The sequence below is a fragment of the Capricornis sumatraensis genome, chromosome 8 (genome assembly GCF_032405125.1).
Source record: "Capricornis sumatraensis isolate serow.1 chromosome 8, serow.2, whole genome shotgun sequence".
NCBI classification, from domain to species: domain Eukaryota; kingdom Metazoa; phylum Chordata; class Mammalia; order Artiodactyla; family Bovidae; genus Capricornis; species Capricornis sumatraensis.
Genome location: NC_091076.1, coordinates 43,986,146 through 44,013,900, shown reverse-complemented (window position 1 = coordinate 44,013,900; position 27,755 = coordinate 43,986,146). Strand labels below are relative to the sequence as shown.

At 39.2% G+C, this 27,755-nt stretch overlaps 1 protein-coding gene across 1 annotated transcript in view; it reads right to left on the bottom strand.

Annotated features, from left to right (window-relative positions):
• The window catches only part of TYR (tyrosinase), a 108,780-nt gene extending 95,774 nt beyond the window's left edge, over nucleotides 1-13,006 (bottom strand). The window contains exons 1-2 of the mRNA XM_068978452.1: nucleotides 12,188-13,006; nucleotides 2,391-2,607 (exon numbers count right to left, since the gene is read on the bottom strand). Coding sequence (XP_068834553.1) covers nucleotides 2,391-2,607; nucleotides 12,188-13,006 — 1,036 coding nt within the window. The remainder of the gene's footprint in view (nucleotides 1-2,390; nucleotides 2,608-12,187) is intronic.
• Between the last annotated feature and the right edge of the window lie 14,749 nt (nucleotides 13,007-27,755).

The following is a 27,755-nucleotide window of genomic DNA, read 5'->3' as shown; positions in this document are numbered from 1 at the left end:
AAGCTGAATTGATGCTTTTGAAGTGTGATGTTGAGTAGGCTCTTGAGAGTCCCTTAGGCTGCAAGGAGATCCAACCAGTCCATCCTAAAGGAGATCAGTCCTGAGTGTTCATTGGAAGGTTTGATGTTGAAGCTGAAACTCCAATACTTTGGCCACCTCATGCGAAGAGTTGACTCATTGGAAAAGACCCTGATGCTGGGACAGATGATGAGATGGTTGGATGGCATCACCCACTCAATAGACATGAGTTTGTGTAGGATCCGGGAGTTGGTGATGGACAGGGAGGCCTCGTGTGCTGCAGTTCATGGGGTCTCAAAGAGTCAGACACGACTGAGTGACTGAACTGAACTGAACTGAACTGCATTTCAGAATCTTTTGTTGACTATGATGACTACTCCATTTCTTCTAAGGAATTCTTTCTCAAAGTAGTAGATATAATGGTCATCTGAGTTAAAATCACCCATTCCAGTCCATTTTAGTTCACTGGTCCAAATAGGGAAAGCAGTACATCAAGGCTGTATGTTGTCACCTTGCTTATTTTACTTATATGCAGAGTACATCATGAGAAATGCTGGGCTGGATGAACCACAAGCTGGAATCAAGCTGGAAAAGACCCTGATGCTGGGAAAGATTGAAGGCAGGGGGAGAAGGGGACGACAAAGAATGAGATGTCTGGATTCATCACCATCACTGACTCAAAAGTAAACTCCAGATATTGGGGATGGACAGGGAGGCCTGGCGTGCTGCAGTCCAGGAGGTCGCAGAGAGTCAAACACAACTTAGCAACTGAACTGACTGAATCTGTAATGGACTATAATTCCCTTAAGAATCAAGCCCTGCTTTATAACGTCTTTAAGTCAACATCTGGAATCTAGCTATTAACCCCTACAAAATCCAACAGTGTGGCCAGTCCTCCCATGCAGTGACCACCAACTTGTCTGTGTTCCTTTCTCTTAGCTTGTAGGTTCAGACTCTTGCGCACCATACATTGCTTTCTCATGTTATATTATTATAGGACCAGCTTGATACTCAGCCTTCAAGAAATGTTCAACTCACTCAGGGTCATCAGAGTGCAATAGAAAGGACTCTTGGATTTTGGCACTTGGCAAATCTAGGAACCTATTTAGCTCTGCCACTTATCAAATGGATGGTAGCCAAAGTACTTAATATCTCTAATCTTGTTTCCTCTCTTTAAATTGGAAATAACAATGCTACTTCCTCGGAGGATGGTTGTAAGAATTGAGACAGTGCTACACAGAATCTTTGGCATGGTGTCTTGCACATGGTGATTTATTGGAAAATATTAATTACTAACACTATTTAAGGAAAATAAACAAAATTTTTATTTTAATAGCTGCACTATGCTCTCCTTAGGGTGATACTCTCCTTATTTAAATTCTTCTGGGACAAAGCAAGGCTCTAAGGTGTTCAGGATTAAAAGAATACAGGAAAATGAAAGAGACAATGAAACTACTCTGCGTAGCTCAGCAACAGAAGTTAGAGGACACAGCAGAAACCACAATGACGAGAATCAAGCATAAAGTTAAGGAGGTTAAGGAGGAAATAGGAAAAGAGAAAGTTTCATTTCCATGACAAGGTAAAATATCCAGTGGTAAATTTTGAGTATCTGCCTTACCACGAATTGGCGGCCTGTGACTTCCTGGAACTCAAATTAAATCTGTAACTTGAGTGAATGTTCCTGTTTTCCTTTGTTTGTAGGTTTGTTTCCACAGTGAAAATTGAGGTGGCAGAGATGCGTTCTCAAGACTGAGATGGCACCGAGCCGAGAAGGATGAACAGGTACTTAAGGGAAGGTGCAACCAAGGTTGAGAGCTTTGCAGGAGAAGTAAGTAGGCCTTAGAAGAGGCTGTGAGAGGGGAGCTCTGATAAAGCACAGAAAACTTGAGGGATAACAGGATGGGACCTTAACCTGACCTCTGGATTTTATCCTTATTATAGTTAAGAACATGGACTTGTCTCAAAGCAGCTTGTGTTCAGAATATTTTAAACTAGATAAAAATACTAAAAGTTAGAAAAATGTGATAGGTCCACAGTCCTCTATCTATGATTCCAAAATACAAAAATTCTAACAGTGTGTTGTTTCGTTTGGCATCCATATATTTTAGTGGTGAAACCGGACTTTATTCTCCAGTAGGCTGCCTATTGTTCCTGTTTACTGCCACAGTAGGTATAGTCATACAATTTGCTGAAGATTTATTCATGTTTTGGAATATGTGTGCCACCCACGTTCTGCTAGAGTGATTGGTTATATTTATATTATCATATTCTCAACACTTCTGGGCCCAGGCTTTTGGATAAGAGTTTATAAACATAAACTCAGAAAAACAGAAAATTTAAATGAGTGAAAAAAAAAAACATAAAGTGTTTACCTTCCAGGGTATTTCTAAAGCTGAAGTTGGCAGCTTTATCCATGGAACCTGATTCATACTGGGTCAAACTCAGGCAAAACTCCACATCAGCCGAGGAGGGGAGCCTCGGGGTCCTGGCTTTGTCGTGGTTTCCAGGATTGCGCAGTAATGGTCCCTCAGACGTCCCGTTGCATAAAGCCTGGCGACTGTTGTACTCCTCCAGTCTGCTGCAGACGATCTGCACAGAACGCCTGTGTGTTAAATGAGTGTTGTAAAAGGGGGAAGGTAGGGAGGTTGGGATTCCTTATTTGGATGTTGGATATTTGGATGTCTAATAATCAGGAGATTCATGTCTTAAATTGTTGAAGGAAGCAGCTTTCTGACGCTTGCAGAGTAACTGTAACCCATGAAAGTTACAGTTCAAACCACAGTTCTAGTCTTGCATCTACCACTTAAGAAAATAAATTCCATAGATCTCATTGAACAAATAATAATAATTACTTCATATAATTGTTGTCAGATATTTGTTAGGAAAATTAATTTGGCAAACATTTGCTGAACATCCACTGTGTAACTTCACTGGGCATATGCCTGTGAAGCTAGCCATGGCCCAGAGTTCAGGTCTGTACCCTCTTTTAATTCTTTCTCTATCTGCCTCCTTGGCTATAAGAACCAGTTTCATGGCTTACATGCCACTGCATGATAAGAACTTTCTGATTCCCATCTCAAGTTCAAAAGCTCTCTTCTGAGCTCTAACCCTGTATATCCATCTCTGACTTCATATTTCAGTGTTATCTCACAAGCATTTAAAATGTAGTATTTAAAAAAAAGATTGTTCCTTTCTAATAGCTAATAAGGGGAAAAATCTGAAATAAGATATATATGCACATATAACTGAATCACTTAGGGGTACACCTGAAACTAGCACAGCATTGTAAATCAACTATGTTATTATTGTTGAGTTGCTAAGCTGTGTTTGAATCTTTGACCCCATGGACTTCAGCCCGCCAGGCTCCTCTGTCCATGGGATTTCCCACCAAAGGATACTGGAGTGGGTTGTCATTTCCTTCTCCAGGGGATCTTCCTGACCCAGGGATTAAACCTGTGTCTCCTGCACTGCAAGTGTGTTCTTTACCACCGAGCCACTTTACTATAACAATTAAATTTCAAAAGAAGTTAAAAAATGAAAAAAACCTTGAAATTAAAACAAGGTTAAAAAATTGTATTCCTCTCCCTATACTTCCAGTCACATCAACTATCCTGAAACTTAAACCAGAAGTCCATAAATCTTCATTTTATAACCAGAGACTGTTATCATCTGTATTTTGTTCCCCTTTATTTTTCACATTGAAATCATCAGCCAAACTTGTCAATTCTACCTCCAGAATACATCCTGAATTTCTATTTGTTTACAAATTCTGTGATCCAACTGAGGAAGTCGGACTGGCTACTCTTCTCTGTGCATCACCTGCGCTTCTCCATCCATGCCTTCGTTTCTGCCTAAGCACATCCATTCCTTACCGTTTATCTGATATTCTACTTAGTCTTCAAGGTTAAACCAATATTTTGGAAAAAAAAAATTTAAAAAGTCAACTGTGACTTAAAAAGTAATTCAGAATTGTCTGACTCTAAAATCTGAAGAAGTTAGAGATCCTTCGCCAAATTATTTTGCTTACAATTTCATTTATATGTGAAAGTCACTCAGTCATCTCTGACTCTTTGTGACCCCATGGGCTGTAGCCTGCCAGGCTCCTCTGTCCGTGGAATTCTCCAGGCCGGAGTACTGGGGTGGGTAGCTATTCCTTTCTCCAGGGTATCTATCTTCCCAACCCAGGGATTGAACCCAGGTCTCCAACATTGCAGGAGGATTCTTTACTGTCTGAGCCACCAGGGAAGCCCAAAAATACTGGAGTGGGTAGCCTATCCCTTCTCCAAGGGATCTTCCTGACCTAGGAATCGAATTGAGGTCTCCTGCATTACAGGTGGATTCTTTACCAGCTGAGTTACCTCACTTACATGCTGGCAGAAGAATAAACTATGATCAAAATATTTGACAAGTCAAAAGGAGTTCTTTCAATAAATACAAAATAAAAATGCTAAGTGATTAAAAATATCACATTATAATTTAATTAGCAGATTTTTTTTTCTCAGTGGTATGTAAGTTAATTCCTCAAATGAAAATCATCTGTGCCTTAAGTTCCATGAGGGCAATTAAACAGGTAGCAAGATAACAAGCTTAAATTGAAGCATAAAGTACAGGAGAGCTCACCTTGCCATTTGTGGCTATTCACAATAGCACTTAATCCATAAGTGGCCTGTGCCCACTGAGTAGATAATAGGGTTGTTTGTCAAACTCAAACTTGACTCATTTTAATCTCCCTTGATAGTCAGTAGCACCTCCTTTTTTTAAAAAAAATAATATCTCCATGAAGATAACTTTCTTTTTTTTTTTCATTTCTGTTCATCCCCAGAATCTAGAATAGAGACTCTATAAATATTTGATGGAATAATAAAAAAAAATCAATGGAAGAATCAGTGACTCTTCAACTACCAACATGTGTTGAACACCATTTTTTCCTAGTTCTGTTATTGGTACCAACATTGGCCCTAAAAGATATTTTCAAAAATGTATCATTTGTGTTAAACATATATTGAGTCCTCACTCTCAACAGGAAGGGCATCTTTGTGTATACTTTCTAAAAGTCACAAAAGACCTTGTAGGTTGATATCATTTTATTCCTATTTTAATGATAAGGAAACTGAGTGTGGAAGAGTGTAAAAGGCTGGTAGGATCTAAAGCCCTGTATCATGATTAATTTATGGCAACAGGCAAGGTACATGGAACAATATTTTTACAGTGAGTCTTCTTGCTTAGCTGTTTATATCACTGTTAAGAATAATCAAGGCAATCCTATCAGTGTCCTACTCCAGTGAGTTGGCAATCTATAAGAACGTAAAATCAAGTGATGTTGTGCTCAGTCGCTTCAGTCATGTCCAACTCTGTAGTGTCATGGACTATAGCCCACCAGGCTCCTCTGTCCATTCTCCAGGCAAGAATATTGGAGTGGGTTGCCCCAGGGAATCTTTCTGACCTAGGGATCACACCTACATCTTATGTCTCCTGCATTGGCAGGCAGGTTCTTTACCACAAATACCATCAAGTAAAACCACCATCAAATAGAACAGAATGAGCCTTGCTCCCCAGGAATGGGTGCTGCTATGTTACACAACACACACTTGGAGAAGCTTTTAATTTCCAGTCACAAAGATATCACTTATTAATTCAAGGGTTGTGTGTTAGAAAAAAAATTAGGTTCCAGATTTACATTGGTGTGGGCTTCAATTCTGGTTCAGCGACTTACTAGCAATGTGTCGATGAATATATTATTTAGGCTTGCTAAGTCTCAATTTCTTCAACTGTAATATGAAATAATAAATATAATGTTAATATATATCATATTTACATGTGTTTATTTTTAAAATATACTTAAACACATTATTTATATATAAATATGCATTAAATATATATAACAGACTAGTTCAAAATTGGGAAAGGAGTACATCAAGGCTGTATATTGTCGTCTTGCTTATTTAACTTATATCAGAGTATATCATGTGAAAAATCAATAACCTCAGATATACAAATGATACCACCCTTATGGCAGAAAGTGAACTAAAGAGCTTCCTGATAAAGGTGAAAGAAGAGAGTGAAAAAGCTTACTTAAAAGTCAACATTCAGAAAACTAAGATCATGGCATCCAGTCCCATCACTTCACAGCAAAACAGTGGAAACAGTGACAGACTTTATTTTCTTGGGCTCTAAAATCACTGTAGATGGTGACTGCAGCCATGAAGTTAAAAGACACTTGCTCCTTGGAAGAAAAGCTCTGACAAACCTAGACAGCATATTGAAAAGCAGAAACATTACTTTGCTTTGGGGGGTACTGAAGGACAGGGAAGCCTGATGTATGGAGTCCATGGGGTAGCAAATAGTCAGATACAACTTAGGGATGGAACAACAATTTTTGCATTAAATGCAATATATTGGATCCCTTTACAGTGTTAATTAACTACCCATCGCAGCATGTATATAGATGGAAGCATTTTCATTTCTGTTTGAAAAATAAATCATATCTAGATTTTTTTTAAAGATCTAAAAAATCCTACTGCCTAGAAGCCTCCTGCAGTAGACTCATTTAAATTAGAGGTTTGAATGAAACTATTTTGCTTAAATCACAACTGCCAAGTGATTAAATGTTCAGATGGCTAAATGTATTAGTAACAATGAGTAAATCTACCCCAGCTCCAGAAATAATTTGAAATAAATCTCAAATTATTGTTCTTATATTTGATATAGATGGGGAGGCAGGGTAGGAGAAAGCATTAGCACTAGCTATCATCATGGAGATTGCAATTAGACATGGTTTCCAAACTGAGCAAATTACATAATCTCCTATTATCAAGGTTTTTCATCTGTAAACGGGGACTATAACAACTTTTTATGAAAGATCAAATAATTTTACCTATGTAAAGCACTTAGTAGATAGTGTTTAATAATGACAGCTATTATATTATTGCATACAAGACTATTGCGCAGGCCACCAAATTGTTAACCCTGACTCTATTACACAGGATGAATAATCATTATTATAATAGCTATCATCAATATATCATATGAGGATATATTGTGATAATAATTCCATACTTAATATTCAAAGAATATGTCAGATACTAAACTAGTCATTTTACATTAACAGTTTTCATTGAATCCCTTCAGAATAATGCTTTAAAATATATTATTCTAATTTTCAGGGGGAAAACTTCTCACATAATTAAGTAACTTCTCCAGGATCTTGTAGCTAAGTGAGTTACAAAAGTCATGTTTTTATGGCTCAAAAGACTATCCCTTTCCACTTCATTAATTTGCTTTCCATTCAGCTTAGTATTTTCATTAGTACAGAAAGCACACATATAACTTAATTGCACCCCATTTTTTTCTGTTGAGAAAAGAAGCCAAAAGTCAAAGATTACAAATAACTTGTCCAATATCATCAGATAATTGGCAGAGGTAGAATCTGGTGACAAAAGTCTTCTGATGAGGAATTTGTTTTTTTTTCTGTTTCAACAAAGGTGACTTATATAATGTAGAGAAAAATCAAGTGTCCCAAGTCAAATGAAAAAGAAAAAGAAGAAATGGATGTATTAGTGGAGAAGGTGAGCTTAGTGTTCTCTTAACTTTAAAGAAATAGCAGGAAAAAAAAAGCCCAGTTATTAAAAGCTTTAGGAGCAAAAATTCTATTATGGCATTAGAGGTTTATCCAAAAGAATGTAAAACATATGACATTCCACAGAATCTTTTTCATAAAGAAAAAAGAGAAGCTGTTATTTCACCTAGCTGTTGCCATGGTTACCTAAAACCCATGACTCTCTGCTGAATTGTAACTTTTTTCTTCCTACTGTTTGCTTCCATGTGATGTGCTTTTCACCTGATGAGTGAATTCCCTGGCCATACTTCACTCATGTCCATCATCTTGGAAATGACTTTTTCTCTTTATTTTGACCCATCATAACAGTTATTCTTGAAATACCTTTTCTTCTTACAGCTAGCTCATCTGCTGCTTGCATAACATTGGATCTAATTGTGTTGAGCATAGTTCGCCCCCACCCCCCCAACAACCTCCAAAATCAGTGAACTGCTTTAATTCAGGAGCACTTTAAACATGCTTCTAGTTTAAAAGCTTTTGGAATTTAACCAAAAAAATAAATAAATAAATGAACAAATATACAAAGGAGATATGAATACTGAAAATAAGCTTTCTATAAAAGGTAACATTTAGTAATTAAGTAATGCTTTTTAATGTATTACTATATTTAATAATAAACCTTGTCAGTAAATATTATTAGTTTCACTTAAAACTCAGATTGGGTTATAACATGCTTGATCTTCTCTATGTGTGCTTTCTTTTTTTGCACACACACAAACACACACACACACCTAGAGAAAGCTACCAAAAATGTTTTATTCTAGGTTATAAATTGCTGCTTATTTTTGGCATCATTGTTTTCTTGGCCTTGGTTATCCAGTAGTTAAGGTTATGGTTATGGTTTAACGTTCTAGAAATCTAGCTACGTCTATACAGAGTTTAGTTTTATATGTGTTAGCACTGGAGCTAATGTTTCTATGGTTTTCAATTTTGTTCAATTTAGCATATACTGATAAAGCCCATTCTATGTATATATTATGTTCCTGGGTTCTGTGGATATAAAGATAAATTATAAATGGTTTCTACATGGGAACAGCTGGCAGTCTATTAGATAAAGACAGGTCTGAAAACCTGAAGATTTATAGGTACTATGTTATAAAATCTGTACAAAGTGTAATGATAGTACACAAGAGGGAAGGTCAATTCTACTTGAATAAGGGCTGTGAATAAACACCTAATGGAATATTTTCACTATAACGTGAATGAAAAGGACTACTTCAGAATATCTGCTGCAGTTGTCTGTGCAAGTGACTTTGAGAGTTAAAGTGACTACAAGTTAGAATTTACATCCATGAATTAGTGGCTCGTTTGATCCTTTCTCAGCCTAAATGGCCCTTTATAAATAGGAAACTGCATGGTTGACTTGAAATAGCACTGGAGTCAGAAGCACTGGTTTCTTTTGTCCTCAGCTGTGTCACCTTAGGCAAATTATTGTACCTTTGGGGGCCTCACTATGTTTTACAAAATGTAGGTACAACACTACAGACTAATGGCAGTCTCTCAGCTAAGAGTTAATAAATTCTATGAATTTCTGAAAACTCCATTTTTTGTGTGTGATATTTGAAAGATATTTGAAAGATATTTCAAAGATATTTGAAATCAAGAAAAAGAAGAAGGCTTTTTTTTTTTACCAAAGGGGCTGAGTATAACTACTTAGGAAAATATTAATGAATTCACCAAGTGTGGAAGCTATTTAGTCTCACCATCTCACACAGTCTAGTTTTTTATTTGAGTGTTCAATTCAGGCAAAAGCATTTAAATTAGTGATATGTTTATTATAGAACCTAAGTTTGTAAAGTGAAAGAGATACCAAGACAATTTCCATATTAATTAAATCAGTCATTCTTAGGGCTGGCTCTGCATTAGAATTACAGTAGAAGGTTTTAAAAATACAGATGCTTGAACTTCACAGTGGACCTCCTGAATATGATTTTCTGGCAGAAGGTAGATGGTGGAGCACATAAAAAGTTTTAAGTTCTTAAGTGAGTGATTTAGAAGATACTGAGAACTGCTGCGTTGTTGCTGTTGTTCAGTTGCAAAGTCATGTCCCACTCTTTGCGACCCCATGAGCTGTAGCATGCAGGCTTCCCTGTCCTTCCGCATCTCTCGGAGTTAGGTCAGTTGCATTGATTTAATTGCATTAAATCGATATAAATAACTGATCTTCATTTTCAAAGGACTTTAACCAGAAATGTGCAAAGGAATGGAAATAGCCAGCTAGAACTGAGTTTGACTGTAACCACACATAGCAACACTGCTCACAGCAGGTGGACATAAATGTTCACTCATTTCACCTTCCTTACTTAAATTATTGATTGCTGACTTTTCTTCAGTGGTCTTTGTCCCCTGTATTTCCTAATTTTAATTTTAACACCAGTTACTCCACAGTGGTTTAATCATAGAATGATGTTAAATCTAATGCTGCAACTATTTTAACCCAGTGTTTACATACTAGACACAAATAAAATTATTTAGAAGTAAAGTTGAACACAATCATAAAGAAAAAAGAGAAAAATTCCACTCAATAATCAATAAATGAATCAAAAAAGTTAACATAATTTGCTACTGCTCATGTAATTAAGTGGCTTCCCAGATGGCTCAGTGGTAAAGAATCTGCCAGCCAGTACAGGAGATGCAGGAGACATGGGTTCAATCCCTAGGTCAGGATGATCTCTTGAAGGAGGAAATGACAACCCACGCCAGTATTTTTGCCTCAAAAATTTCATGGACAGAGGATGCTGGCAAGCTACAGTCCATGCGGTCACAAAGAGTTGTGCACAACAGAGCACACACACACACACACACACGTAATTAAATATCAATTAGTATTTGTCTATGAAGCTTCAGTGTGGATGTTGTAAAGTTTTGGTAATTTAGATAATCCACCGGTTTTTCTAGCTCAAGAAAATCTGTACAGTTAAGGAAAGCATTATAACTAACTAAAAAATCCCATGTTCAAGCTTAACAGTATTTTAAGCAGTAACAGAGGATGTGAGAGTTAGATGAGTTTTGCACTATATAGATTAAGGTAGGAGGTCTGAAGGCTTATTGAAATAGATTTTTTTCAAGCACATTTTTCCAGCCTTTCCTGCACAAATACACTCCTTGCTCTTGGTAAACAGCTGACATTAGTGACACCAGATATTACAGTGGCCATTTTCAATGTATTTCAATAGGTTCATTTGGAAGGTGTGGGGTTTAGGGGTGGCGGGTGGGGGAGGGGAGTGTTTGGGAAGCAGTTCACATATCAAAATTGCAGAGTTCCTGGTGAGAAGGCAAGATTCTTCCCATCTTATTTAAATATTGAGCTTATTTCCATAAAGCACAGCTAGTCAAAAGTGCTGTGTTAGAAATGGTTGGAACACAGGCAGACAAGTATTCCTTCTACCTTATAGTTTTAAAATAATAAATAATTAAAAGCATATTTGGAACACAGGCAGACAAGTATTCCTTCTACCTTATAGTTTTAAAATAATAAATAATTAAAAGCATATTTCTTTGGCTACCTTTTGCCCCTAATCCAAAGTGAAAAAATCAGAATAGGAAAAATAGAAATTAAATTTCAAAATAGTGATCTCTTATCCTATACCTCAAAAGTTTACACATGTTTAGGGAAAATGCTCGTTTCTTCTGCATCCTATTTAAAAAGTGAGTCAGGATGGGTCAGATCCTTTGGCTAAAGATATCATTGCAGATAGGTCCTTGGAAAAATTATACAGTGGTTGCACAACCAGGCTGCCTGAGAACAAATTTTGTCTCTACTACTTACTAGCTTTGGTATCCTGTACAAGTTATGTAATATCTCTAAACCTCAGTTGTTTTTTTTTAAATCTTTAACATGGGGAAGGTTAGTAAGATTATTAAATGAATTAATGCACAAAACCACTCAGAACAGGGCCTCACACTTGCTAATCGATCAATGAATATTAGCTATTTTCATTATTTACCTGTTTAAGCCTGAGTATTCATATTTTTTTAAAAGAAGATTTAATCTAAGTAATATTCCCCTAAATTCCTAATGGTAATAATCACTATAGACATTTACTAAATAATGTCTTCCGAGGACCCTCCTTTGAATATTCTTATCAATAGGATTCCTGGGATATGGCCAGATATTTGTATTTTCAATTTATACACTGAATTTTATTGGGAATAAAATTTCAGAAATATTGACCTAAATCATTTTTTTTTACTTAATCATCTAAATACTCATTTGTCCATTGATTCAACAAATTCTTCATGAGCTCTTACAATTTTCCTGGCATTGTATTATGTGCTAGGAGATAGAGTGATGAACCAAGTACTTTTTATTCATTAGATTTTAGGACCCAAATACAGGATATTGGACAAAGAACCACACAAATCTCTATGGAACTGCAATTGTGAAGTGTGCTATAAAGGAAAATTACAAAGTATGTTGAGAGCTCTTGACAGGGGACATTTTCTAGGCTTGGCAGGAGAAGAACAGATGGGAAAGGAGGTTTCTGAAGACCTGCCAGAAGTGATGGCTAAGGTTCTTTTAAGCTTTGATATTGTATGTACTGCACACCTTACCTGCCAAGAGGAGAAGAAGGATGCTGGGCTGAGTAGATTAGGGTTTGCAGGGTTGCGACCTCCCATGTACTCATCTGTGCAAACGTCACAGTTTTCTGCATCTCTCCAGTCCCAGTATGGAATCGTGAAGTTCTCATCCCCGGTCAGCTTCTGGATTTCCTGTTCCCACAGCAGCAAAAAGAGTCTATGCCAAGGCAGGAAACCTGGGGCTTCATGAGCAAAATCAATGTCTCTCCAGACTTCAGAGTCCCCAAGCAGCGTGTCCCTTGACACATAATAATGCATCCAGACAAAGAGGTCATAAACACTGACGTCATTAAACAGGGGGGTTGTTCCGTGATTCATTTGGCCATAGGTGCCCGTGGGGATGACGTAGTCTGGGCTGGTGGTATGTTTTGCCAAAGTGAGATAGGCAAGAAATTTGTTCTTCTCTGGGACACTCAAATCAAAGATGTTTCTTCTCACCAAAAGTCGCCTTTCTGTGCAGCGGGGTCCCCGAAATCCAAACTTACAACTTCCACAATTGAATCCCATGAAGTTGCCGAAGCACTGGCAGGTTCTGTTATAAAAGATGGAGGGCCACGACTCGCGGTCGTCCACCCCCATGAAGGGGAACTGAGGCCCGAGTGGTGCCGTGGACAGAATGACGTCCTGGCAGGAGCCCCTGCCCGAGAGCCGGCCACAGGGGCTCCCGTCGCCCGCCCAGGGCGGGCAGCACTCCTTCTCCATCAGGCTCTTGGAGGAGGCACAGGCTCGAGGGAAGTGGCCCGCAGAGGTCCGGAAACTCCATAGCAGGCAGTACAGGGCAGCCAGGAGCATTTTTCCTCCGGTCCTCACACGGTCTGCCTGAGCTGGTTAATGGAGCCACACTCTTCCCTTTCCAGCTCCCCACTCAGTGACTATCACATGTTTTGGCTAAGATCTATATAATACCACTCCCACCTCCAGCATTAAACCCTCTCAGCCTTTATCTAAGCTTTCATCTTCTGAAAACCACATGACTAACTTTTCTCTGGAGTTGGCATATATCCCATTAGTGGGATAGGCCTATGTTAAAGTGAGAAACACTATTCACCATTAACAGTTTAAGTCTTATGGTTAGAATAATACTAATAATACCATCTGATCTACATAAACTCAGTTAATTTACTATATAACTAGTGATATTTCAATTTGAAAATAAGTCATGTCAGGAATAGAGCCTCTTTATTAAGTCAGGTAGTGTTAGAGATTTTGGACGTAAGATGGTTTGTTTCTCAAAGACCATAAATAATAAATAGGCCAAGGCATTGGTAGGATTTGGCTTTTCAGGAAGAGACGTTTTTCACAGCCTGGAGATTATTTCTTATATCTGAAGCTTATTTATTTTATACAAAGTATCAGAAGATTAAAACTTTTTCTGATACGCTTCCAGATTATCTTGATGCCAGCTGCTGCTTGCCGTCTAATTGCTCATTTTCTGAATATTGCTAAGGATAGATCTCTTTGATAGCTGGGTCGCCAACTTTACTTTGGAAACGTTGTCTGGTGAATATTTGAAAGAAATCTTCCCAGGTGGCTCAGTGGTAAAGAATCTGTCTGCCAATGCAGGAGAATCAAGAGACATAGGTTCAATCCTTGGCTTGGGAAGATCCTCTGGAGGAGGAAATGACAACCCATTCCAGTATTTTTGCCTGGGGAAATCCCATGGACAGAGGAGCTGGTGGGCTATAGTCCATGGGGTCACAAAGAGACAGACATGACTGGGCAATTGAAAACACAGCACACATTAGAAAGGAAACTTTTTTATTGAAGTGTAGGTGGTTGTCAATATTTTATTAGTTTCAGGTATACAACATAGTGATTCAATATTTTAGTGTTATACTAAAGTTATAAAATATTGGTTATATTACCTGTGCTACACAATATGTATTTCTGCTTATCTATATATAGTATTATATATATAATAGTTTGTACTTTTCTCATTTTATGCTTTCACCACCTTGTTTCACCCATAAGTTCTAGAAATCAGTAATTCATTTAAAGTTTTGTTTGCAATTTGGTCTTGCAAAGGAGTTCTCATTGTAGTGAGTGAGTGAATAAGGTCTGATACATTTTTTCAACAAATTTTTATTGATCATGCAAATTCTTTCAAGATTTTTTTGTCTCTGTGTGTATAGTGAGCTAGATAAACTGAAATGAATGGATAGAAATATCATTTTACCACTACACTAGTTTTTAAATGAGTAGTATAGAAAATCAGAACATCAGACTATTAATGGAGAGACATCTTTGAGAACTGAGAATATAGAAATGATTGAATAGCTTGAAATAATAATGCATGAGTTTTTCTATAGAAGTATCCTCTGAGTCAAGCTTTAAAGGATAGGCGTAAGTTGGAAAGACAAATGAGAATGGAGACAATACTTCAGGCAGGGGAAACTGTAGAGAGATGAGAGCTGTATTTTTCATCTGCTGAGTAGGAGCATGAGCTTCATGTATGCACCCACACCGTAAGGGATTAAACCTGGGCCCAATCCATGTGCTGTGCTTAGTTCCTCAGTCGTGTCTGACTCTTTGTGACCCCAGGGACTGTAGACCACCAGGCTCCTCTGTCCATGGGGATTCTCCAAGCAAGAATACTGGAGTGGGTTGTTATGCCTTCCTCCAGGGGATCTTCCCAACCCAGGGATCGAACCCAGGTCTCCTGCATTGCAGGTGGTGGTCTTTACCATCTGAGGCACCAGGGACCCAATCCATGGAAGGGCTTAAAAACTAAGTGGTTTGAACTAAAGTGAGTTGAACAGCTAGAAGATAAGAGAGTCAAGTCAAAGTTGTCCCTGTGCGACTTTTTTTTCCCTTATCCTGTTCCATACTTAAAGCTAGTGGCCCCTTGAACTTGCAGAACAAGGCAAGAAGGTGAAAACTGAAAAAGCAGCAGGGATGCAGAGAAGGTCATCGCTACATGTGATGCTGGAATGTCAGCCTTTCTGTTCTCTTCCCATTCTTCTTGAGTTTGTCTTGCTATTTAGAAAAAATATCGAGGCCACCCTACAACTCTCTTGAGACTCAAGTAGCCGTTTTAGGTGGAAGGAAGCAGTGTGTGCATGAGAGGAAGAGAAGAGAAGTTTCCATGGAAATGCTGCCTCTGGCTGGATCAGAAAGTCATCACATGATCTCCACAAGGAGGCTTAATCTTTTTTCTTCTTGCTTTCAGAGCCATAGAGAGACTAACACAAGGCTTCTTGTCCCTGGAAGTCTTGCTTCTATGTTACTTATAAGCATATGTGGCCTTTTATAATTCTGTTCCATCTACTTACAGACAGAACTTAACTTCTCATGTTCAATTTAATTAGAAATTTTGCTTTATATCCCCACCCTCAGCCCCCACATCAGGCTTCCCAGTGAATAACTGAGAAAGCCTCCATCACATCCCTGGGCTTTTGTGTCTGTTCTCCCAAGTCTCTTTTTCATACTCTTCAGAGCATGCTTAGAGGAATTCCTGATGTACTTTGTCCTTTTAATTTCATTTGCAAAACTGATAACCTTAAATCGGTAGACTTCTTTTATTAGTCTCAAATATAGGACATTATCTCCTCTGGCCTATTTGTAAAACAGTCTTATTGCTATTACAAAATTCTTTGGAGAAATGTCTGCTGGTACAGTCACTATGGAGAACAGCATGTAGGTTGCTTTAAAAACTGAAAATAGAGCTACTATATGATTTAGCAAGTCCACTCCTGGGCATATATTAACAGAAAATCATAATTCTAAAAGATGCATGCACCCCTGTGTTCATTGCAGCCCAATTTACTATAGCCAAGACATGGGAGCAATATAAAAATCGATCAACAGATAAATGGATAAAGAGGAAGTGCTTCATATATACAATGGACTACTACTCAGTGATAAAAGAGAATGAAATAATGCCTTTTGCAGCAACATGCATGGACCTAGAGATTGTCATACTAAGTCAGACAGAGAAAGACAAATATAACTTGATATCATTTATATGTAGAATCTAAAAATTAAAAAATGATACAAGTGAGCTTACATTAAAAAAACAGAAATAAACTCACAGACATAGAAAACAAAGAGATGATTACCAAAGGGGAAAAGAGGTGGAGAGATAAATTAGGAGCTCGGGATTAACATACACACGTTACTATACAAGAAATAGATAACAAGGATCTGCTGTATAGTACAGAGAAAATAATATTTAACTTATAAGGGAAAAGAATCTGAAAATTATATATATATATATATGAATCACTTTGCTATGTGCCTGAAACTAACACAACATCATAAATCAATTATATTTCAATGTTTAAAAGTGCAAAATTTTTGTCAAACCCCATCTAGATTGGTTCCTCCTTGAGCTCTAGATATACATTTACTAAGTGTCTCCAGTTTACAGACTTTGAAAGTGTTCTGTCTTACCCTGGGAGATTATTGTATGAGTTAACACCTTAGCTAATGTGAGACTATATTAGTCAGAATTAGGGCCTCTATAAATATTCTGCAATTATTTATGGAGCATCAATTATCAGGCATACTATGAGGAAGGGATACTATGGGAAGCACAATGAAAGGTTTGGTTTCTCATATGAGAGGTTTCTACCCTCATGAAACATATAGCCTATTAAAATAATGTCTTAATTTTAGAAATTTTAATAATATTTATTGGGGAAGGGAATGGCAACCTACTCCATCATTCTTGCCTGAAGAATCCCAAGAACGGAGGAGCCTGGAGGGCTGCAGTCCATAGGGTCACAAAGAGTTGGACATGACTGAGAGACCAAGAACAGCACAGCACAGCATATTCCAAGAGACATCTGAAAGATTAGTAGAAGTCTGTTTGGTGAAGAGAATAATAGGAGTGTAAGCTTTCTAGACCAAGGAAACACAATATGCAGAAGTTCCAACTTGGAAACGGCATGGCATGTTCAAGGATCCTAAGCAGTTAAAGTGGCTATAACCCCCAAAGAGATGTGTATAGAAGGTATGTGTGGATGGGGTCATAGGACTTGAAGGATTTGAAGCAGAGTTTTGATGTAATCATGTGCACGTTTAAAACATTTAAACATAAAACTCAAGCTGCTGACATGAAAACAGATGTAGAGTGGAAGCAAGAGTAAATGTAGAAATAATTCTTAAGAGTTTATTGGAGTAACCCGGGCAATAAATTATGTGGCTTGGACCAGAGTGATGATCCCTGTGATAAAGAGAAGTGAAGGAATTTAAGACACACACAAGTGATGAATTCAAGAGGCATGAAAAGAGAAGAGAAAGAGGATCTGGAGTTGACTTCTAGGTTTCTGGTTTGTATAGGGTAAAATGTTTGTGGTAATTGAAAACGGTTTCAATTTTAGACATACTGAATTTGAGTCTAACCACAAACAACTGTCCTCTCTTTTCTGCTGTTTGCATTGGTAATTCAGCTACTCACAAGTTGTGACCTAGCCAACTGATCATTCCTTCACTCTGACCACTTGCCTTTGCTTCTTTATTTGATGATGACTTGAACCTTCTTCTCCAGCATTTTTAAACCCCTCCTCTAAATTTTAACAATAGCTAACATTTATTGAATATAAGTAACATAATTAGTTCAGTTTGAGTAGTTACCATTTTTAAAATAAATATAACTATGCATATTAAAAAGCAGAGACATTATTTTGCCAACAAAGGTCTGTCTAGAAAAGGCTATGGTTTTTCCAGTAGTCATGTATGGATGTGAGAGCTGAACCATAAAGAAAGCTGAGCACCAAAGAATTGATGCTTTTGAACTGTGGTGCTGGAGAAGACTCTTGAGAGTCCCTTGGACTGCAAGGAGCCCATCCTAAAGGAGATCAGTCCTGGGTGTTCATTGGAAGGACTGATGCTGAAGCTGAAGCTCCAATACTTTGGCCACCTGATGTGAAGAACTGACTCATTTGAAAAGATCCCGACGTTGGGAAAGATTGAAGGCAGGAGGAGAAGGGGACGACGAAGGATGAGATGGTTGGAAGGCATCACCGACTCAATGGACATGAGCTTGAGTAAACTCCAGGTGTTGGTGATGGACAGGGAGGCCTGATGTGCTGCAGTCCATGGAGTTGCAAAGAGTTGGACATGACTGAGCGACTGAACTGAACTGAACTGAACTGAACTGATGCAAATAGTTAAATACACTCAAGTTAGGAAAAATAACATAATGAATTAGTGTGTCCCCATCATCAAGCTTCTTCAACCATTATCTTTCTCTAGGTACTGTTTCTTCAGTCCTACCCACAAAAAAAGCAAAAAATTCTTTAGTGTTTTAAAACAACTCTCAGATAGCTTATATTGCCTGTAATATCTCAGTGAAGATAGTTCACAATTAAGGACTTGAAAATACAAACAGAGAAGTAGTACAACATCTCAGACAAAAAGAGAGAACAATAACTCTTTAATATCATTTAATTTTAAGTTTATGCTCAATTTAATTAAATTGTATTAAAAGTGTTTTTTCCCCAAGATCCAAATAAGGCCTATACATTGCTTTTGGTTGACATATATCTTAGGCTTTCTTTTTAATCATGTTTCTCTTCTTTTTTTCTTCCAAATAAAATACTTAAGGAGGAAACTAGATTCTCTTCTGTAGAATTCTCCACATTTTGAGGTTGACTAATTTTATCCTGTGGCTTCATTTAATGTTTCTTTATCCCATATTTCCTATCACTTCATGAATCAGTTCAGTTCTGTCTCTCAATCGTGCCCGACTCTTTGCAGCCGCATGAATCGCAGCACGCCAGGCCTCCCTGTCCATCACCAACTCCCTGAGTTCACCCAAATTCATGTCCATCGTGTTGGTGATGCCATCCACCCATCTCATCCTACGTCGTCCCCTTCTCCTCTTGCCCCCAATTCCTCCCAGCATCAGGATCTTTTCCAATGAGTCAACTCTTCGCATGAGGTGGCCAAAGTATTGGAGTTTAGGCCTCAGTATCAGTCCTTCCAATGAACACCCAGGACTGATCTCCTTTAGGATGGACTGATTGGATCTCCTTGCAATCCAAGGGACTGTCAAGAGTCTTCTCCAACACCACAGTTCAAAAGCATAAATTCTTTGGCACTAAGCTTTTTTCATAGTCCAACTCTCACATCCATACATGACCACTGGAAAAACCATAGCCTTGACTAGACAGACCTTTGTTGGCAAAGTAATGTCTCTGCTTTTGAATATGCTGTCTAGGTTGGTCATAACTTTCCTTCCAAGAAGTAAGCATCTTTTAATTTCATGGCTGCAATCACCATCTGCAGTAATTTTGGAGCCCCCCAAAATAAAGTCTGACACTGTTTCCACTGTTTCCCCATCTATTTCCCATGAAGTGACGGGACCAGATGCCATGATCTTCGTTTTTGTTTTCTGAATGTTGAGCTTTAAGCCAACTTTTTCCCTCTCCTCTTTCACTTTCATCAAGAAAGAGGCTTTTTAGTTTCTCTTCAATTTCTGCCATAAGGGTGGTGTCATCTGCATATCTGAGATTATTGATATTTCTCCTGGCAATCTTCATTCCAGCTTGTACTTCTTCCAGTCCAGCGTTTCTCATGATGTACTCTGCACATAAGTTAAATAAGCAGGGTGACAATATACTTCATGAATACTCACTTATAATCTCGTATTTCCTATAATTCAGTCCAGTTCAGTTCAGTTGCTCAGTCGTGTCCGACTCTTTGTGACCCAATGAATCACAGCACGCCAGACCTCCCTGTCCATCACCATCTCCCGGAGTTCACTCAGACTCACGTCCATTGAGTCCGTGATGCCATCCAGCCATCTCATCCTGGGTCGTCCCCTTCTCCTCCTGCCCCCAATCTCTCCCAGCATCAGAGTCTTTTCCAATGAGTCAACTCTTCGCATGAGGTGGCCAAAGTACTGGAGTTTCAGCTTTAGCATCATTCCTTCCAAAGAAATCCCAGGGTTGATCTCATTCAGAATGGACTGGTTGGATCTCCTTGCAGTCCAAGGGATTCTCAAGAGTCTTCTCCAACACCACAGTTCAAAAGCATCATTCTTCACCACTCAGCCTTCTTCACAGTCCAACTCTCACATCCATACATGACTACTGGAAAAACCATAGCCTTGACTAGGTGGACCTTAGTCGGCAAAGTAATGTCTCTGCTTTTGAATATGCTATCTAGGTTGGTCATAACTTTTCTTCCAAGGGGTAAGCGTCTTTTAATTCCATGGCTGCAATCACCATCTGCAGTGATTTTGGAGCCCCCCCAAATAAAGCCTGACACTGTCTACTGTTTCCCCAACTATTTCCCATGAAATGATGGGACCACATGCCATGATCTTCGTTTTCTGAATGTTGAGCTTTAAGCCAACTTTTTCACTCTCCTCTTTCACTTTCATCAAGAGGCTTTTTAGCTCCTCTTCATTTTCTGCCATAAGGGTGGTGTCATCTGCATACCTGAGGTTATTGATATTTCTCCTGGTTATCTTAATTCCAGCTTGTGTTTCTTCCAGTCCAGCGTTTCTCATGATGTACTCTGCATATAAGTTAAATAAGCAGAGTGACAATATACAGCCTTGATGTACTCCTTTTCCTATTTGGAACCAGTCTGCTGTTCCATGTCCAGTTCTAACTGTTGCTTCCTGACCTGCATACAGATTTCTCAAGAGGCAGATCAGGTGGCCTGGTATTCCCATCTCTTTCAGAGTTTTCCACAGTTTATTGTGAACCACACAGTCAAAGTCTTTGGCATAGTCAATAAAGCAGAAATAGATGTTTTTCTGGAACTCTCTTGCTTTTTCGATGATCCAGAGGATGTTGGCAATTTGATCTCTGGTTCCTCTGCCTTTTCAAAAACCATCTTGAACATCAGGGAGTTCACAGTTCACATATTGCTGAAGTCTGGCTCAGAGAATTTTGAGCATTACTTTACTAGCATGTGAGATGAGTGCAATTGTGTGGTTTTTGAGCATTCTTTTGCATTGCCTTTCTTTTGGATTGGAATGAAAACTGACCTTTTCCAGTCCTGTGGCCACTGCTGAGTTTTCCAAATCTGCTGGCATATTGAGTGCAGCACTTTCACAGCATCATCTATCAGGATTTTAAAGAGCTCAACTGGAATTCCATCACCTCCACTAGCTTTGTTTGTAGTGATGCTTTCTAAGGCCCATTTGACTTCACATTCCAGGATGTCTGGCTCTAGATTAGTGATCACATCATCATGATTATCTGGGTCGTGAAGATCTTTTTTGTACAGTTCTTCTGTGTATTCTTGCCACCTGTTCTTAATATCTTCTGCTTCTGCTAGGTCCATACCATTTCTGTCCTTTATCAAGCCCTTCTTTACATGAAGTGTTCCCTTGGTATCTCTAATTTTCTTGAAGAGATCTCTAGTCTTTCCCATTCTGTTGTTTTCCTCTATTTCTTTGCATTGATTGCTGAAGAAGGCTTTCTTATCTCTTCTTGTTATTCTTTGGAACTCTGCATTCAAATGCTTATATCTTTCCTTTTCTCCTTTGCTTTTCACCTCTCTTCTTTTCACAGCTAGTTTTTAAGGCCTCCCCAGACCGCCATTTTGCTTTTTTTGCATTTCTTTTCCATGGGGATGGTCTCGATCCCTGTCTCCTGTACAATGTCACGAACCTCTGTCCATAGTTCATCAGGTACTCTATCTATCAGATCTAGACCCTTAAATCTATTTCTCACTTCCACTGTATAATCATAAGGGATTTGATTTAGGTCATACCTGAATGGTCTAGTGGTTTTCCCTGTTTTCTTCAATTTGAGTCTGAATTTGGTAATAAGGGGTTCATGATCTGAGCCACAGTCAGCTCCTGGTCTTGTTTTTGTTGACTGTATAGAGCTTCTCCATCTTTGGCTGCAAAGAATATAATCAATCTGATTTCGGTGTCGACCATCTGGTGATGTCCATGTGTAGAGTCTTCTCTTGTGTTGTTGGAAGAGGGTGTTTGCTATGACCAGTGCATTTTCTTGGCAAAACTCTATTAGACTTTGCCCTGCTTCATTCCGCATTCCAAAGCCAAATTTTCCTGTTACTTCAGGTGTTTCTTGACTTCCTACTTTTGCATTCCAGTCCCCTATAATGAAAAGAACATCTTTTTTGGGTATGAGTTCTAAAAGATCTTGTAGGTCTTCATAAAACCGTTCAAGTTCAGTTTATTCAGCGTTACTGGTTGGAGCATAGACTTGGATAACTGTGATACTGAATGGTTTGCCTTGGAGACGAACAGAGATCATTCTGTCGTTTTTGAGATTGCATCCAAGTACTGCATTTTGGACTCTTTTGTTGACCATGATAGCTACTGCATTTAACAGGATATATATATGCATATATAACATATGCATTTTAACTCTTTATTAATCTTATTCTTTTCTTTTAATTTTATTTTTACTTTATTTTACTCTACAATACTGTATTGGTTTTGCCATACATTGACATGAATCCACCACGGATGTATACGAGCTCCCAATCCTGAATCCTCCTCCCACCTCCCACCCCATATCATCTCTCTGGAGCATCCCCTTGCACCAGCCCCAAGCATCCTGTATCCTGTATCGAACATAGACTGGCACTTCGTTTCTTACATGATAGTATACATGTTTCAATGCCATTCTCCCAAATCATCCCACCCTCTCCCTCTCCCTCAGAGTCTAAAAGTCCGTTCTATACATCTGTGTCTCTTTTGCTGTATCGCATACAGGGTCATCATTACCATCATTCTAAATTCCGTATATATGTGTCAGTATACTGTATTGGTGTTTTTCTTTCTGACTTACTTCACTCTGTATAATCGGCTCAAGTTTCATCCATCTCATTAGAACTGGTTCAACTGTATTCTTTTTAATGGCTGAGTAATACTCCATTGTGTATACATACCACAGCTTTCTTATCCATTCATCTGCTGATGGACATCTAGGTTGTTTCCATGTCCTGGCTATTATAAACAGTGCTGCAATGAACATTGGGGTACATGTGTCTCTTTCTATTCTGGTTTCCTCAGTGTGTATGCCCAGCAGTGGGATTGCTGGGTCATAAGGCAGCTCTATTTGCAATTTTTTAAGGAATCTCCACACTGTTCTCCATAATGGCTGTACTAGTTTGCATTCCCACCAACAGTGTAAGAGGGTTCCCTTTTCTCCACATCCTCTCCAGCATTTATTGCTTGTAGACTTTTGGATTGCAGCCATTCTGACTGGTGTGAAATGGTATCTCATTGTGGTCTTGGTTTGCATTTGTCTGATAATGAGTGATGTTGAGCATCTTTTCCTGTGTTTGTTAAATGCAATTTTGCATTTATTTTGTTTAGAATGACTTCATATGTGTTTCTGTGTACTGTTTATTTAAAGACATCAGAGGAAGCTGTTGTCTTATTTTTGCACTGTTAGGGTTTTTTTTTTTTTTTTGAATTTGTTATCAATATTCATTAACTACACTTGTGATATCATTGAACAAGGAACATTAGACTTTTTTAATGTAGAGTTTTATTTTAAAATTCTAGCATATTTTTAAATCCCTGATCAAAATATTTTATTTTTTTTCAATATAAATTTATTTATTTTTATTGGAGGCTAATTACTTTACAATATTGTATTGGTTTTGCCATACATCAACATGAATCTGCCACGGGTGTACACGTGTTCCCCATCCTGAACCCTCCGCATACCATCCCTCTGGGTCATCCCAGTGCACCAGACCCAGGCATCCTGTATTCTACTGTTGCCTCCAGAGTGTTTTTGATGGCATTTATTGCATTATTCATTATATACTGACTCTTTTTTATTACTTCTAGGTCCTTGTTAAACCTTTCTTTCATCTTCTCAATCATTGTCTCCAGGCTATTTATCTGTGATTCTATTTTGTTTTCAAGAGTTTGGATCATTTTCACTATCATTATTCAGAATTCTTTATCAGGTAGATTCCCTATCTCTTCCTCTTTGCTTTGGTTTGGTGGGCATGTATCCTGTTCCTTTACCTGCTGGGTAGTTCTCTGTCTCTTCATCTTGTTTATATTGCTGTGTTTGGGGTGGCCTTTCTGTATTCTGGCAGTTTGTGGAGTTCTCTTTATTGTAGAGTTTCCTCACTGTGGGTGGGGGTTGTATGGGTGGCATGTCAAGGTTTCCTGGTTAGGGAAGCTTGTGTTGGTGTTCTGGTGGGTGGAGCTGGATTTCTTCTCTCTGGAGTGCAATGAAGTGTCCAGTAATGAATTATGAGATTCAGTGGGTTTGGAGTGACTTTGGGCAGCCTGTATATTGAAGCTCAGGGCTGTGTTCCTGTGTTGTTGGAGAATTTGCATGGTATGTCTGTCTCTGGGACTAGTTGGCCCTTGGGTGGTGCTTAGTTTCAGTGTAGGTATGGAGGCATTTGATGAGCTCCTGTCGATTAATGTTCCCTGGAGTCACGAGTTCTCTGGTGTTCTCAGGATTTGGACTTAAGCCTCCTGCTTCTGGTTTTCAATCTTATTTTTACAGTAGCCTCAAGACTTCTGCATCTATACAGCACTGTTGATGAAGCATCTAGGTTAAAGGTGAAAAGTTTCTCCACACTGAGGGACACCCAGAGAGGTTCACAGAGTTACATGGAGAAGAAAAGACAGAGGAAGGAGACAGAGGTGGCCAGGAGGATAAAGGGCGGAATCAAAAGGAGAGAGGCAGATCCAGTCAGTAATCAGTTCCCTGTCTTCTCCACCTTCCAGAACACACAAAGAGATTCACAGAGTTGGGTAGAGAAGAGAAGAGGGAGGGAGGAGTAGAGGTGACCTCGTGGAGAAAAAGGAGAGTCCAAAGGGGGAGAGAGCAGTCAAGAAGTAATCTTTCTCCCAAGTAAAAATGGGTACTGAAGATTGGGCTCTTAGAGGTACAAAATTGATAACAAATACCAAAAAGCAAAGATTAAAAATCTAGAGTAGAGGTTGGATTTTCAAAAATACAATATTAAAGAAAAAAAAATCACAAAAATTATAAAATATATATATATGAAGTTTCCTTTAAAAAATAGGGTGTCTCTTTTTTTTCAAAGTAATAGTAGGTTATAAAAATGAAAATTAAAGGAGTAATAAAGGACTTAAAAATTTAAAAAAATTAAAGAATGATAGTAAAAATATATCTAGGACTTTCTCTGGTGTTGTTGTAGGCAGTGTGGGGTCAGTTCATTTTTGGATAGTTCCTTGATCTGGCTTATATTTCTCAAGATCTATAGGCCCCTTCCTATGTAGTTGGTACTAACTACAGGGTTTTAATCTATTGTACCTGTCACTTCCAAGGAGGTTCCCTCTGTTTTAGATTCTTCTGTTTGCTGGTCTCTTCAGTGTCTAATTTCCACCCTGGCACAAGGGGATGGGGGTGGACACTTTTTTAGGCTCACTTGTTCAGTCGTGCTGTGGGGAGGGAGGGACACTGCAAACAAACACTGGCGCGTGCTTGCAGTGTCTCAGCCACACTGGGTTTGCCCTCTCTCTCCGCGTGTGTGCTCTCCCTGTCTACCCTGCTTAGGCTCTAGGTTGCTCTGCCGGGAACTGTCTGAGGCCAGCTCTGGGTTGTATGCACTTCCCAGGTCCAAGCCGCTCAGGTTCAGGTACTCCGGTGGTCCTCAGAGGCGCAGACTGAGCAGCTCAGGTGACGAGGTATTTGGCAAGTGAGATCGCTGCGACTTATTGCCTCTCCCGCCCCTGCTGCTTGGTTTTCTGGGTGTATAACTGGTGCACCTTCTCAGGCGGATGTTGACCATCCAGAATCCCAAGAAATCTTGGTTAGCAACAAAGCCTGGTTGCAGTTTGGTAGATGATGTCTCTCTGGGGCCACAACTGACCCCTTCCGGCTCTGGCTGCCCTCGCCTGCCTGTCACTGGAGGGGCGGGATGGGACAGTCTGCAGCCGGCTAGCTCTGCTCAGTCCTTTGTTCTGTGAGCGGGCCTGGTGGTGTCTTAGGTTAGGGCTTTTCACGTGGTAGCTATCCAACAGTCTGGTTTGCTATCCCAAGTTAGTTCCCTCTGATTGCCTTGGGGGCATTCAGGCCTGGTCCTTACTCTAAGCAATGCATCCTGCACCTCCCTGCCCAGCCCCTTCTTACTAGTGGCAGATGCAGGCGTCTGCACTGCTTCTCCACTGGGAGTTACCATTGGCAACTGTGGGCTTTAATTATTTATTCATTTTTCCTCCTGGTTATGTTGCCCTCTGTGGTTCCAAGGCTCACCACAGACTCGGCAGTGACAGTGTTTCCCGGTGTTTGGAAACTTCTCTCTGTTTTAAGACTCCCTTCCCAGAACGGAGCTCTGTCCCTACCTCTTTGTCTCTCTTTTTATCTTTTATATTTTTTCCTACCTCCTTTCAAAGACAATGGGCTGCTTTTCTGGGTGCCTCATGTCCTCTGCCGGCATTCAGAAGTGGTTTTGTGGAATTTACTCAGTGTTCAATGTTCTTTTGATGAATTTGTGGGGGAGAAAGTGGTCTCCCCGTCCTATTCCTCCACCATCTTCTCTGCTATCTGCACTGTTAGTTTTTAAATTGATCCATGGAGAAGGCAATGGCACCCCACTCCAGTACTCTTGCCTGGAAAATCCCATGGATGGAGGAGCCTAGTGGGCTGCAGTCCATGGGGTCAGTAAGAGTTGGACATGACTGAGTGACTTCACTTCACTTTCACTTTTCACTTTCATGCATTGGAGAAGGAAATGGCAACCCACTCCAGTATTCTGGAGAATCTCAGGGATGGGGGAGCCTGGTGGGCTGCTGTCTGTGGAGTAGCACAGAGTCGGACACAACTGAAGTGACTTAGTAGCAGCAGCAGTGGTTTGAGGTGACGTCAGATGGTCTTCTCTATTATATAGTTTTTAAAAGCAGAGACATTTCTTTGCCAATGAAGATCCATCTAGTCAAAGCTATGGTTTTTCTAGTAGTCATGTATAGGCATGAGAGTTGGACTATAAAGAAAGCTGAGCTCCGAAGAATGGGTGCTTTTGAACTGTGGTGTTGGAAAAGACCCTTGAGTGTCCCTTGGACTGCAAGGAGATTCAACCAGTCCATCCTAAAGGAAGTCAGTCCTGAATATTCATTGGAAGGACTGATGCTGAAGCTGAAACTCCAATACTTTGGCCACTTGATGCGAAAGCTGACTCATTTGAAAAGACCCTGATGCTGGGAAAGATTGAAGGCAGGAGGAGAAGGGGATGACAGAGGATAAGATGGTTGGAAGGCATCACCAACTCGGTGGACATAAGTTTGAGTAAACTCCAGGAGTTGGTGATGGACAGGGAAGCCTGGTGTACTGCAGTCCATGGGGTTGCAGAGTCAGACATGGCTGAGGGACTGAACTGAACTAACAAACTTTTACCTCATGGCTTCATCATTCACTAATTGTTTCTTACATCCAGAATTTCAACTAAAGATTACAAGAATAGCTAATTTTGTAGTTCTATGTCTCCACTAGTATTTATTAAATGTGATTCTTTTGTTAAAAAATAACTTTTCCTCGCCAACTATTTGGCTACTCTGAAATATGTTCAGTACAAGAAAGGTGGGGAAATGTTCAATTCTTACCCCTGATTTACTGATTTTCAGAATAATGATTTGATGCCTTAATAATCTCTAAACAGA